We start from the raw sequence: 14,957 nt of genomic DNA on the forward strand, positions 1-14,957 counted from the left end.
ACTCTGTAAATTCCAATAGAAACAATTATCAACATCCCACCCTATGAGCAGTTAAGGACACAAATAGGAGAAAAGAAAAAGTAAAAAGAGATAAAGAATCAAAAGAGTTAAGTAAATTAAAGACTGAACTCTGGAAGAGAGCTGTGAGAAGACCAATAGGAAAGACATAAATAGTATGGAACACAGATTAAAAGGGAAAGACCCTAGCCAGAGACAGAGGATCCCACACTAACCCACAGGATCCCCCAAAGAGAAACAAAGGAAGCCCAGGAACATAGACCTTAAGAAACAAAGGATATTCCAAAAGTAACATTCCCATCTGTGATAAATTTTTGACCAAGGTCAAGTTTTATTTTTATAACCCTAAGTAAGTATAAAAGAAATGACTTCATGTGTCAGATGACATTAAGTCCAAAACCAAGAGGATTCCCTAGATGTAATTTGTACAGAATGTCCACTTCTAATATATCTCATATAAGGAGGGCCCATCCTAGGGTCTTGTGTGTGTCATTTGTCTCTGACCCATTTCTTTCATATACAACGAGCCCAATATTACAATCCAACTTCATTCAACTCACCCTAAAAGCTAATGGGCATTAACATTTTATGTAGAGGACTTTGGATCAAGTGATCTATACATTATCTCATGAGATTAGCTCCCCAGCTGAGTCCAGGATGACAAAACTGAAGTTTAAAGAAGTGGGTAATTGAACTAAAAGTCATAGATGGAGTAAGTGGTAGAGCTAAGACTCAAACACAAAACTTCAAGCCTTAAATACTAGGGTCTGCTATATATCCTGAAAAGCATTTCTGGCTCTTCTGGTCATGTCTTCCCATACACTGCGTAAAACTGAGACATCTCAGCCTTATGAAATGTCAATTTTTAAAATGCTAAGTTTCAGCAACTTAGAATTTCTAAAACATGTCATAATTATCTAAAGTTTGTCATCTAAAGTTCTTTGGGGGAAGTTTCCTGGTGTGAGCATAAACACAAAATCAACATTCAATTCTAAAATAACCTATACCCCAACATTTAGCCATTATCTATAGAACAAACAACTATAGTATGTAAAAAAGTGACTGCATATGCAAAGAATCACTAAGATGGTTTACATGAAAAACTAGTACCAATGGTTGCCTCTGGGGATGGAATTTAGAAACTAATATCTATCATGCAGCCTGGATAGACTTTTCACTGAAGAACTTTGTGTTATTTGAAGGTTCTAGATGTAGATGCATTACCTTTATTTTCAGAGAATAATTTTTAAAAGATACCAGAATAGAATTTGGTTTTGGATTTTGTGGCACTGGAAACTGAACCCAGGCTAAGAATACTTTCTACCATTGAGCTACATCCCCAGTCCATGGAAAAGCAAGTTAATGGGCACAGATCATCTTTAACACAACTCAATGTTGTGAAGAAAAATACCTTGCAAAGAAGAAAGGAGGCGCAAAAACCTCTGAACTACTTCCTGCTTCAGAAAGTTTTTATGCAATAACCGGTTTCCTGAATTCATGTACTGCACCAGTTGCTCAGAGGTCTTCCGGAAAATGTCGCTGTCACTAGTGGGTCCATCACCATTGCTGAGTCCTGCAAAACACCACCACGTGATGCTTCTGAATGCAGAGATCGCGGTTGTGGTAGACTGCAAAAATAACCACAGTTCTCTTCCCCTCTATTTTTTCACATCTTTTGCAGCTCCTTCCATCAAGAAATTTGGATTATTCTCCATTCCAGTCTCTTGATTCTGGCCTGGCTTATAGAGTGCTATGACCAGTATATTTCAGTAGATGTGATTTTTGTGCCAGTTTTGAGCCTGGGTATCAAGAAATTTTGTATACCTCTATTGGCTCTTGGACCTGGCCTCTGCCATAAGAACAAGTCCAGGCTAGCCTGCTGGGGAATAAGAGACAGCATAGAACAAATTGAAATCTATTGTCCAAACTGAGGCCTCATAGATGTGAAAGAATCCAGCCAAGATCAGCAAAGACTGCAGACACTTGAAGGAGTTCAATTAAGACAGTATGAACGGCCCAAATTAAACTGCTGACATACAGAATCTAGAGCTAAACAAATGCTTTTTTTTTTTTTTAGTCAATAAATTTGGGGTAGTCTGTTTAGATAACTAATAAAATAATTCAGGAAAGTAAACAGTAGAAAGGTGGCTTGGTGCAATGTCATCATCTAACCATATGCCAGCCATTCAAATTTGTATGTCTTACTGACAACCTGGAAAGGCCAATTTAAGTAAGGAGTCATCTTGCTGGCCAAGAAAGATAATATCTCCTTGATTCAACTTATTCAAGGAAACAGTCACAATGACAAAACACCTATTGATGATATGTTAAAATCAAATTATATCCTCAAAAAGCATTTTTACTGAACAGATAGGAGAGCACAGGTGGACGTCTGTTTTCTCACCAAAGAAAAAGTACCTGACTCACAGTAGAAGTGCTATCATGGTTGTAAAGACATAAATTAATGTCCAGTGTCATGTTCTATCAAAGTATAGACACATTAAAAGAGATGGACTATTTGAAAATGGGTGCAAATAATGAAAACATTGTTATTTTCAAACAGATTGCCCAGCAGCAGATCCAGAGTCAAAGAATTGTGTGCAAGTAGTTTATTAAGGAAGAAGACCAGCAAAGGAGTAAGTAGGAAAGCCAAAGAAAAGTGGAAGAGGAATCCAACTGAGAAGGTAAACTCAAGCAAAGTCCCACAGAGGGTGTCCTTGCCTCATCCCATAGAGGAGTTCTGGAGTATAAATCAGACCTCAGAGTTGTCTCCACATAAGACAAGGGAAATGGGTTTTCATATTTTCACATCTATCAGTCACTGCCTACGGGCTGCAATGGGAGAGTGGAAATTCCTAGGCACCTCTGGTTTGAAGGAGCATGAGCCAAACAGGCTCTATAAGCTCAAAGACATTTCTTGAAAACAAAACAAGCCTTAATTAGGAACTGGCTTTTCAAAGTGAAGAAACTCAAAGATTAGGAAGTACACAGAAATGGTAAAAAGGATCCAATGGGGCAGGCAGGGAATGACAACCTTATTGATGCACACCTGGATTACCATTTCAACAAATCAAATCAGAACACCAGAAATATCCATGCACCAACTTCTGGGGCAAACATTCACTGCCATCTAATCAAGAGAGCTTCAGACACCCGGCAGAAGTAAAATCTACAATACTCCAGAGAAGAGAAAAAGGTAACCATTTGCCAGATGAGCCCACATCACCTTAGCTAGAAGTTTATTGTGAGACAGAAAACATGTGGGTGGTGGAATGATGTCTGGCTAGCATCCCTGGACGTATCCTCCTACCTTCATCCTAAAATACCTATGAAGCCACAGAAAACAATAAAACCTTACAGTACAGAAAAAAAAAAAAATAGGACCTTTGGTAAAAGAAGAACTTTCTTTGCTTGCCCCCTTGTACCATGCCATTAAAAGCTTTTCAGGCAGATCATTTCTCCAGAAAAACTGGCTTAGTATAAAAGTCACATGAAAATGAACAGAAATGTGCTAAGCTGACAATAGAGATAATTAGATGCAGTATTATAAATACATTAGATGGTTTAGATAGTTAAGAAGGCAGTTCCTAATTAGAGAAACCTCCAGGTATTAGAGGAAAAAAAATCAAAGAATGTTACTGACAACACAAAAATACATATAAGGAAAGTCTAAATATGACAAATGGTGTCCCTGGGAAGTAAGATGGTGGGTGACTTGTATATTACACTAAAATTTTCTGTTGTTTTTTTTTTTTTTCTTTTTTCCTAAATTTCCTACAAGCTTAATAAGAGACAAAGAAACATCAGGATATGAAGCTGCTTATGCATTATAATTACAGATTTTTCTTAAAAATGACTATTAATTAAACAATAACAAGACTAAATGAAAACAAGCCAAAGTATGATTATAATAAATTTTGTTTCCGTATAACACTATATTTTTATAAATCTCTGTAATTACCATATTTAGCAAAACTATATCAGCAAATCTGAAATTAAAAATTAAAGAGATCTTCTGAAGTTACAATAGTGCTGGGAAATATTAGGAAATAGAAATAAATCATTTCATTTTTGCCCAAAATACCTTTTTTAAGGTATAAAAGACAAAACTGATAAATTGTATTACACACAATTTGATCAGGTTCAATTAATATATCCATTCCATTTTTATAAAAGAAAATAAAAATGTTATAATTATAAATGCATAGAATTAGACTAAATGACCAAATCCCAAATATATTAATTTTCCTAGAGGTATATTTATAAAAATTAATATCTCCTTTGCTACATTTCATACATTTCCTAAAACAAATGAAAACATAGGTTTATAAAAAGGAGAAAATGCGATGGACATCTTTTAAATCAAAACCCCACATCTGCATTAACTGGAAAGAAGCACTGTCTTGGTGTTGAGCAAAATACATCTGGCTCCCCTCAGAGGTCTGAACTTGAGCTCACTTGAAAAGGCACAGTGCTAGTAAGACAAAGGTTCCAATCTGCTTGTTCTTGGTCCTAAGAGCTGAGCAGCAACAGCCACTAGGGAAAGTGGACATGGTTGCCATCTGCTGGTGGCCATAAAAGGCAAGTAAAGGCAATAACCTATAATCTTGACTATTTATAAAGGATTAAAGTTTTGTTCTTCAAAGTGGTCCCTGGCATTCCCTGGCAACTGAGACAAATGCAGAATGTCTGATCCCACCCTGAACCTGATGAATCAAAATCTGCATCTTAACATAGGCTTCCAAATATTTATACATGAACACGTTGGGAAAGCTCTGGTTTAGAGAACCAGAAATCTTCCACAAGACTCTTTATTTCTTTACCTCCATGCCAAAGATAGCCCTATCCAAAGAGATCAGCACCACTGTTTTCAGCAAAATGGGGAACAGAAACTCTCAGAAAGGATCAAGAGAGAAAGCATCTTTAATCCTAGTCTGAAACTGAAATGTTCATTTATCATCTAAGTGAATAAAACTTCATGTCCTAAATGTACTGCACTCAGGACCACTGATATAAAAAAAAATCAAAATCATTGGGTGAGACTTTTTAGTCAAGAACAGGGGTACAAACACTCCAGCAGCAGCTGTTTCCAAAGACATTTCCATCTGTCCCCTCAATGGATAAAGATGGGGAGGAATTATGGTCCATAAAAATAAAGTAAATCCATCTTCATTCCCATGGCTCTTAGGGCACTTTCCTTTCACCCTCCCACCATTTTCTTGATCACTATTCTGAATATAAAGAACTTTTGATAGTTGAAGTCTAAAATTACACTGTCTAATATAGTGGACACTAATTTACATAAAAGTTAATTAAAGAAAAATAAAATTTCAATTGTTCAGATGTACAAGACATACACATTTTGTTCAAATATATAACAACAAATCCCAACATTATGTATAAATATAATGCACCAATAAAAATGTGGAAAAATAAATAATAATAAAAAAGACATACACATTCTAATTGCTCAATGGGTATATGTAACCAATGGCTATATCAGACACAACAAATACAGAACATTTCCACTGTCTCATATAATTATATCGCATAGAACTGGTCTAGAAAGATCTCCTAGTCCCACCTTAGGTTTTGAAGTTTGTGCAACAGGCAAAATATTAGAAACAAAAAGTATACTACAACTATATACAGCCATATGGACGTATAAAGGAACACTGACATTTCGGACAATGTCTCTCCCATCCAGATATCATTACACACAGAGATATTTGAAGACTTCTACAAGGGTTCTGCTGCTAGAAGTACTTTTAGGGAATACAGGAAGGCTCTGATTTACTGGCCCTTCCTGACTACTATCATCCTCTTCTTTTTAAATTTGTATCAGTTCAGTTCTTTTCACATTAATTGTTTATAGTCTTTCAATATTCCTTTAGCATGTCATGAAAGTCTTCATGGTCAATGTTTCAGAAAATTTTGAAGTACTCAAACATCCAACAAGTTTGCCAAGGAGGACAGGGGGCTTTAGGCTTACATGTATCCACTGCCATCACAGGCTACCTGATGAGTCAAATGGCAGGCCTGAATTAGTGCACATTCCTCTCATGAATGCTTTTCTGCCAAGCAAGTAAGCTGAACTGTAATGAGTATAGACAGGCTGAGATTCTCCTGAGTCTCTTCTCTGGGTTCCAAACAGAGGCTACTGATTTAACTGGTGAAGAAGATCAAAGTAAGATTAAGAATCATCTCTCAGGGCTACAGGTATAGCTTAGGGGTATAGCACCTGCTACCATGTCCAAGGTCCTGGGTTCCATCCCCAGTCCCACAAAAGGGGGGAAAAAAATTTGTCTCAGACAATTAGATGTTTTTTGGATTAGCAGGTATTCAGAGATTCTATTATACAAGGAAACAATCAAAACTTAAAACTTTAATGACGAATGTCATGCTAAGAAGTATAACACTAAAGATACCCATTATTCTAAGAATTAAAATCATAATTAATAAAAGATAAATTTGCAAACAAAGCAGCCATTTTCTTCTATTAACTAGGAGTTCTCTTTTTGTTGTTATTATTTGAAACCTAGAAATTAATTAGCTAAGTAATCCCTGTGGTTATTTTAATTTCTCAAATTGGAGAAACAATTCTGAAACTGACATCATGTACACAAACTCTCAGCACTTCACAATGGTTTGTTAATTATATAACCTCAAGACAAAATCATAATTCCTTAAAACAAGAGGTCATTTAAAAACTAAACATAATATGTCATCGCTTGAGAAGAACATCCATTAAAAAAAAAGAGAACTCTGCAAAAACATTTCTCTTTCCTCATTATCATGGCCTCATGGAAAGGACAGATGATATTAAAATAAATAAGTAAAAATTGAAACAAATGGGGAAATTCCAGTGAGGGTGTATTAAATGAAAAGCAGCTTCAACCTCCCCACGTAAACCTTTTCCATACTCTACATCTAATCCCTAGACGTCAGACTGCCTCCCACCTCAACGCTCTCCACCTACAGAGTAGCTTCACCCACTCATTTCAGGGAGGGAATATTTCTGGAGAAACAAATTTAACTATGTACACTATCCACTTAATAAGTATTGATCAAGGTGTTACTTCATTCACAAACATAAATAATACAAAGAACAGAAGATGATTAAGGAAAAGCAACAGCACAAAATAGAACCAAGAAACGGAATCAACTAACCCTAAAAGCAATAATTCAGGGAATAGAAGAGAACATTCTTTAAATAAATAAATACAGATAGATAGAGACAGAGATAGATATACACACATACATACACACATATACATTCTTTATATATCTGCATGTATATACAATTAATATTCTTATATGTAATTCAAGAAGATGTGATAAATGCAAAATAAGAATAAGCTTCTATAATAAGAAACAATAATAAGAAGAAAGAGATTCTTAGAAATTAAAACTATGATTTCCCAAATTCAAAATGTAGCAATGGACAGACTGAGTTATAAAAGGAAAAGCTAAAAGCCAAGTTAAAAATCTGGGGAGAAAATATTAGGGACAAGTTGAAAGACATTTATTATTAATTCAAGAAACTTGGCCATTTAACAGTAGTAGCAATAAGAGAAAAGAAACATTGGAGAGTAGTAAAATAATAAAAGATAATTTCTCTAAGGTAAGAAAGACAGATTAAAATGTACCAACAGGTGCCAAACAAGAACAATGAATAAGGACCCACATCTTGATACATCTGAAAGAAATTTGAGAACTCAAAAACAGAAAAATTCTAGAAGGGGAAAAATGAGATTAACATCAGACTTCTAATCAGTAGAAATTGGGGATAAAAGGCAATGAAACAATTTCTTCAAAGCTGTAACAAGGTTATATAATGTATTTCACAAACCTAAAGATAGCACAGATTGTTGGACATAAGAAAAAACTGCCATTAAACTTTAACATATCACTGGTTATAAAAACTCATTCTAATTACAAAAATAATAAAATGGAATAAAGTACACGTACTATCAATGAATATAATGCCTATACTCAAACAAATTATTAATCAATATGAGGAAAAAATAAAGACATTTTTAAGAACTTATTAAGTCTACCATCGATGCTGCCCTTGTAAAAACTTATTAAGTAGCTACTCTAGCAGATCAAGAAAGAAACTTACTCAGGTAACAGATAATACATAAGTGCAAGAAACTACAAGAAACATAAAAATACATACATATTTCATTAAACTGGGATGTTTTAAGAGTATCACATGCAAAGAACAAAGTTTTCAGGACATTTAGTGATTTATTTCTGTGAGTCCAGCCATGCCACTAGTTATAGAAAGGGTAACATTTATATAATACTACCATGCACCCACTGTTCTCATTTTTTAGAATCAATCTATAGATGAAACATGGAAAATTCACAGTTAAGAAATGGAATATAAATGATACAAGTAACCTTATCAGATCAAATTCAACAAGTAGGACCGATATAGTTAAATGCTTCCTCTTATTCAGGAGAGTCTGTCAATAGAGACTAACCCAAGTCAATAAATTCAGAAATAGATATACATTTTAAATTATTGGTAGTAATTTTTTTTCTGAGGAGTAGACTTGATTTTTGTCATCTCCTACTCTGTATGATTTTTTTTTCATTTGTTACCGTGTGAATATGTGGGGGGAAAAAAATCACCAATACTGTTCAAAGGTGGGTCTGGAAAAGTTCCCAGAATGTCATAGATACCCTCTAAATAAGAGTTGTCTCATTCTATCTTTCCAAAAAAAGCATACCAGTTTTCTGAATGTTGGAAAAGAGGGGTCTCACTTAGATCTATGTGTCCCAAGAAGAGATAAACTGATTTGTATCTGATATCACAGAACCAGTTTTATCCCCCAAAAAAGTTAATTTACAGGAGCTGTACCTGATAGGTCCTTAGAACATGTAGCCAGCTTTTCCAAGTGACTGTTGATTTTCTCAATGGCTTTGAAGTTCTTATTCCTCTTCAGGACATCGACAGCAGACCGAGATTGTCGATCCAGCAGAGTGGGGTCTGCCCCAAAGCGCAGGAGCATCTGCACATCCTCTGTTTGTCCTAGGGCAGGCCAAAATGAGAAGGGGGGACTGTCATGGTTCCTTCCATAAGGAGACGTCCCCATGAGTGCTCTTCCTCCCAGTTGCCCAGGACAAAAGAATCAGGCTCCCTCTGTTCAAGGAACCTAAACTGTCAGATTAGAGCAGTCCACCCAACTCCCCAAAGCAAGGAGTCCTGTGTGGAGTGGAAAGGACAATAGCTTTTAAGAGGTTCAGAAGTGCGCTCCTCTCTACCTTTCTCCCCTCTCCTTGGCAACAAGCAAGGAGAGGGGGAATCTGGTTACTAGGCAACAGTTACAGCTGTAAGGATAAGAGCAAGCTGTGACTTCAGTTCTTTATTCCCTAGAGAGGAAACAGAATATTGTTCCAGAAAAAAGAGAAGAACAAGAACAAGAACAAGAAGAAGCCTATCTGGGGATAGAAGAAGAAAGAAGTAGCAATTGCTTTGGCATCCGGGTTTTTTGTTGTCATTGTTTCCACCCTCCCAGCCCCAAACCTCTAGCTGTAGGCTTCATTTGCTGCTCTACTCTATTTGCCAAGCATCAAGGTGTCTCTGTGATCACAATTGCAACAGTTTTCAGAATGGAACAGGTATATCTCTGGAGGTACACAAAGACTTATGTTGGCACAGAGTTAAACAAATCAAAGCCTGACCTCCAACTTCCGTACCTAATCTTTAATAAAACTTATTGCCTGCCAAGGCATCTTTATTCCAAATATCATCCTGCTTATAGTGTTCTCCTTTCTCATCTCCCTAGTCACAACTGCCTAGCTTTCACTTTACAAAAACAAATTCATACTTCCTACCCTTCAAGGATCTTACTGCAGTAGGCAAAATTATAAGGCACCAAGATTCCTGACCCATAATGTAAAAAATACTTTATCCCAGTTATGCAATCAAATATTAATCTAGGTGCTACTGTAATGAGACTCTGAAAATATAATTAAGATCCCAAATCAATTGACCTGAAGATGGGGAGATTATCCAGATCAGCTTGACCTAATCACAAAAGTCCTAAAGGTCAAAGTTCTAGAGCTCAGAAAGAGAAGAGGTCAAAGATTCAAAGTATGAGAGGGATCTGATGCATAAGAAATCCCCAGCTGGTTATGAAGATGCAGGGAACCATAAGACATTTAAATGTATGTGGCCTGTAGAAGCTAAGAGTAGTTTCTATTGTCAGCCATCAAGGAAACATAGGAAGAACTGTCTCTGTCAGTTCAACCAATAAGCTTGAAAGAGAGCCTAGAACTCCAGATGAGAACATAGCTGAGGCTAATAGCTTGATTTCATCCTTGCCAGAAAATGAGCCGAAATAGTCACATCACACCAGACTACTGACCTATAGAACTGTGAGCTAATAAATGGGTATTGTTCTAAGCCACTCTGGTTTTGGTTATGTTGTTACACAGTATAGAAAACTAGTATAATTACTATATTATACTGCCCCAAATGAAGGGACAATTAAAACTGATGCCGAAAAAGCCCTTTTAAAAGGCACTGCAATCCACCCCTATCTACCTCTAAAACTTTATTTTTATGTTTAACAATTATAAAAATGTTTACTATATTTATGCTTTGATTAGCTTTGTGGTAATAATTTTAGTCAAAATTCGATTCAGAAAACATATTTAGCCCTTAGAACCTGACAATCACAGAAATGTTTTAACATTTCAAGTTACATGAGTATTTTTGTTCCAGAAGAATAATACTGGATGATCAATAAGGTACTCCAGCGTAAAATATATTAGGGTAAATTTCTTTTAGAAGAGTAAATGGGAAAGGGATAGGGATGTGGCTCAAGTGGTAGCACGCTCACCTAGCATGCGTGAGGCACTGGGTTCGATTCTCGGCACCACATTAAAAAGAAATAAAGATATTGTGTCCACCTAAAACTAAAAAATAAATATTTTTTTAAAAAGAAAAGTAAATGGGAAAGATCCAAAAAGAGGAATGCACAGTTGATATTTTTTGCTATTAAAGAGCTTGTCTATAATATTTTAAATAGATGTTAGAGGATATAAAATTTCTGTGGCATTTATATTTTATTATACACAAGGAGTAAGATGTTCTATTTTAAAATAGCAACATATATAAAATTCTGAAAATAATTCTTTCTTACAATTATTTAGATTTCCATGCTAAAAATTCCAGATATCAACTTAAAAACACATAAATAGGCACACAGGTTTTCAACATTATTTTAGGGGATAAAGAAGTAAAATCTGAAGGCCACTGACAAAATTTTCTTTTTAAATTTTTTTTAGTTGTGATTAGACACAATACCTTTATTTATTTATTTATTTTTATGTGATGCTGAGAATCACACCCAGAATCTCATAAGTGCTAGGCAAGCGCTCTACCACTAAGCCACAACCCCAGCCCAGTGACAAAATTTTTTGCCTGTCTAGTATTCATTCCCTTTTTTCCTGAGTGGATGTTGGGGGGGACAGTTTTCCTTTGGAAAAGTGCCTCTTGCTCATTCTCAGCCTACCTGATTTGATGAGACTAAATATCAGATAGACATAAAGACCTGTCACATTCCACCTCCAATCCAACTCCCTGGCCCAAGAGCTAATACCTCACCAGGATCTGGCTAATCAGATCATTCCTCCCTGCTGGTTCTATCCCACCCACCAGCTCAAGGGATGAAGGCTTCACCACCACCTACCTAATCAAATAATTCCATCCTACTGGTTCTATCTCATCATGCCCTTCAGGTGATATCACCTAACCAGGACTTAGCCAATTAGATCAGTCCATCCTTCCGGCCAAGTGATTGGTTCATGTAGGGCATGTGACAAAGTCAGGTGAATTAGACATACTTGTAATATTTTTACTGAACTATTGGAAGGAGTTTCCTCTCTTTGGCTGAGTTTGACAAATTGGCAGAAAGTAAGTCTGAAGGTTCTGGTGCTTCAACTGAAAAGGAACTTGACTAACAGTGAACTTAGCACAGAAGAAAGCAGAGGTAAGAGGTAAGACAGGTTCTTGAAGACACCATTGCAGCAAGCATCTGAACCAAACTCTGGACTTTTCGTTCATAAGAGTCAATAAATTCCCTTTCTTGCCTAAACTAATTTGAGTATCTTGTTCTAACCAAGCCATACGGAACAAGCTCTTACCCAAATGGAACAAGCTCTTACTTCAATTCTAGAAGATGACCGTTTCTAGGTTTGGGGTCTGCTGCTGCCCAACTCTGCTGATTCCTTGAGACTCTGCTTTCCTGGGATTCTCAAATCACTCTGCTGAAGTGCCAGCAGGGCCATCATAACAACCAGCAGCTACCAAAATACCAACAGAACTAAAGATTTTTAAGGTCCTACTGATGTCACGACTATTTCAAATAGTAGATTTGAAATTTATCTGAGATTAAAGAATGTGAAGAGTTTTTGACTCTACATTATCAAAAAATACCCAATATGAAAATAATCCCATTCACTGTTAGGGCAACATTTCTTGGGTTCAAGTTAGTAATAGCTTTCAAAATCCAAATATACCAACATGCTAATGTTTTAAACATACACAAACTTATGTACATCAAAAATATTTGCAGAAGAAAACATAAGATTCAGGAGATGGAAGAACTGTGTTAGAATAGAGACTCTCAGCATATACCATTCGTATTTTTGATTTTCTAAGGTAATCTATTTAAAATTTATCTAAATAAATAAATAATTTCAAACAAAATTTTCAACTAGGAAATCATTTTATAGATACATTCCTATCAACTCATAAAAATATAAAAAGAATGATCTCTGAGCATTGTTTGCAACAGCAAAATAAACTAAAACACATTTAAATCTTAATTAATAGCATATGGTTGTAACAGTAAATATTATAAGGGGTTATAAACATGACATAGCTATCAAGTTACTATTAGGAAGATAGTCAAGATATATTGTTCAATGAAAAGTATTACTGAATAGAATGTATCATATGCCCACATTTATATTTGAAAAAGGAAAAATTATTTTATAAATACACACACTGACAAGACTTAAAAAAATAGTTTGGCAACTGACATTGTGGAAAGGATTAACTTTTTATCACATATCCTTTTTAAGTGTTTGGGGTTTTGTTTGTTTGTTTTTACCAAGTGCTTGAACTTTCTATTTTTTCCTCTAAATATTTTAACTGAGATATAGGTTATATGCCATAAGATTCACCCTTTTAAAGTATATAATTCAACAGGCTTCAGAATATTTATGAAGTTATTCAACCATTACTACTATCAAATTCTAGAACATTTTCATCATTCCAAAAAGAAACCTCATACTTACTAGCAGTCACTCCTTATCTCCCACCAATCCTATATACCAACCCCTGGAAACCAGTAATCTAGTTTCTACCTCTAGGGATTTTCTTATTCTGGACATTTCATGTAAATGTGGCCTTCTATGTCTGGTTTCTGTCACTTAGCATCAGATGCTAAGTGAAATAAAAGATTCATCCATATTTCATCCTGTGTTAGTACTTCCTTTTATGACTGAATAATATTCTACTGTATGGATATACTGCATTTTGTTTATCTATTCATCAGTTGATGAAGATTTAGGTATTTTCCACTTTGGGGCTATTTTGAATAATACTGCTATAAATAATCATTTTAGAATTTGTTCACTTTTACATTTGTCTTAGGTATGTGCTTAGGAGCATATTTTTGGGTCTTATGGTAACTTGAACTTTTTCAGCAACTGCCACACTGTTTTCAAAGCAGAGGAGCCATTTTTCTAACCACCAGCAAATGAACTTTCTTATTTTTCTATATCATTGTCACAACACGTGTTATTGTCTCTTTTAGCCATCCTAATGTGTATATGAGTATACTTTAAATTTTTAAACTGGTTTTTAAAGAGGTGATTCAAAGAAGCTTGATGTATTCATCAACAGACAAAAAGATGAGTAGAATAGAAGAGAAAGTCTAGAATTAGTGGCATGTGAAATCACTGAGGTCAAAGACCATTTTTTTTAAATAAATGGAGGTGAGACAAATAGGAAGTCATTTGGAAAAAGATAAAACTCATCCTTAAATTCCAACAGTTCAGGAATAAATAAAAAGAACCCACACAGGCAGAAAATATATAGAAGAAAATATCAGCAAATTCCTTTGTAATTTTGTTGTGGAGAAAGACTTTTTAACTTTGACTCCAAATCTGGGAAGAATAAAACAAAAGATTGATAAAGTTGATTTCATTGTAATTGTATGCAAAAAAGGATAAAGTCAGAAGATAACTGAAAAACTGGGAGAAAAATACTCATATACCACAAAGAGATGATAAATGGAAGAATTCTTTAAAATCAAGGACAAAGGACAAAAAAAATAGAAAAATGGGGAAGAGATATTAATATTAATACATAAATATGCTTTTTTACATATTCTTTTTCAAAGAAAAATATTTTAAAAGTTCTCAAATGCATAAATGATCCAACATAATTAGAGAAATGCAAATTAAAATGACACCAAGAGAACAATTCTCATCTATCAGACCAGAAAAAAAAAAAAGTTAAATGTGACAACAAATTCTGTTGGGAGGGCTGTGGGGAGAGAGTTACTCTCATACATTATTGGTGGTAATGAAATTGGTGCAACTCTCCTACATGAAAACTTTAATATATAATCAAACTATACTACATATGCATGTATTCCTATGAATTCATATGGAGTACATTCCCCAGGATATACTGTTAATGAAAAGCGAAGTGCCAAAGTGTATCTGTACAATGTGACTCTTCACCCAAAAAAGGAGATGTAATAAAATACATATGTATCTGTTCACTGCTGCAAAAGGAAGAAGAAGCCTGAAATTAAAGACAGTTTATTTACAGGGGTGGACAGGTAAGGAGCACAAAGAAGGGGAAATGAGGATGGAGGGAGTAGAGCAGAATGAGGAGGAAG

General features: G+C 35.2%; 1 protein-coding gene across 5 annotated transcripts in view; it reads right to left on the bottom strand.

The window, feature by feature from the left end:
* The window catches only part of Trank1 (tetratricopeptide repeat and ankyrin repeat containing 1), a 105,445-nt gene that overhangs the window by 40,805 nt on the left and 49,683 nt on the right, over nt 1–14,957 (bottom strand). For 3 of the 5 annotated variants that reach the window (XM_071619749.1, XM_027932199.2, XM_071619748.1), the window contains 2 exons: nt 8,891–9,061; nt 1,430–1,591 (listed from right to left, as the gene is read on the bottom strand). In XM_071619749.1, the coding sequence (XP_071475850.1) occupies nt 1,430–1,591; nt 8,891–9,061 (333 nt within the window). The remainder of the gene's footprint in view (nt 1–1,429; nt 1,592–8,890; nt 9,062–14,957) is intronic. The other 2 variants (XM_071619753.1, XM_071619752.1) reach the window with 1 other exon arrangement.

Source organism: Marmota flaviventris, chromosome 1, assembly GCF_047511675.1.
Source record: "Marmota flaviventris isolate mMarFla1 chromosome 1, mMarFla1.hap1, whole genome shotgun sequence".
Classification (NCBI taxonomy): domain Eukaryota; kingdom Metazoa; phylum Chordata; class Mammalia; order Rodentia; family Sciuridae; genus Marmota; species Marmota flaviventris.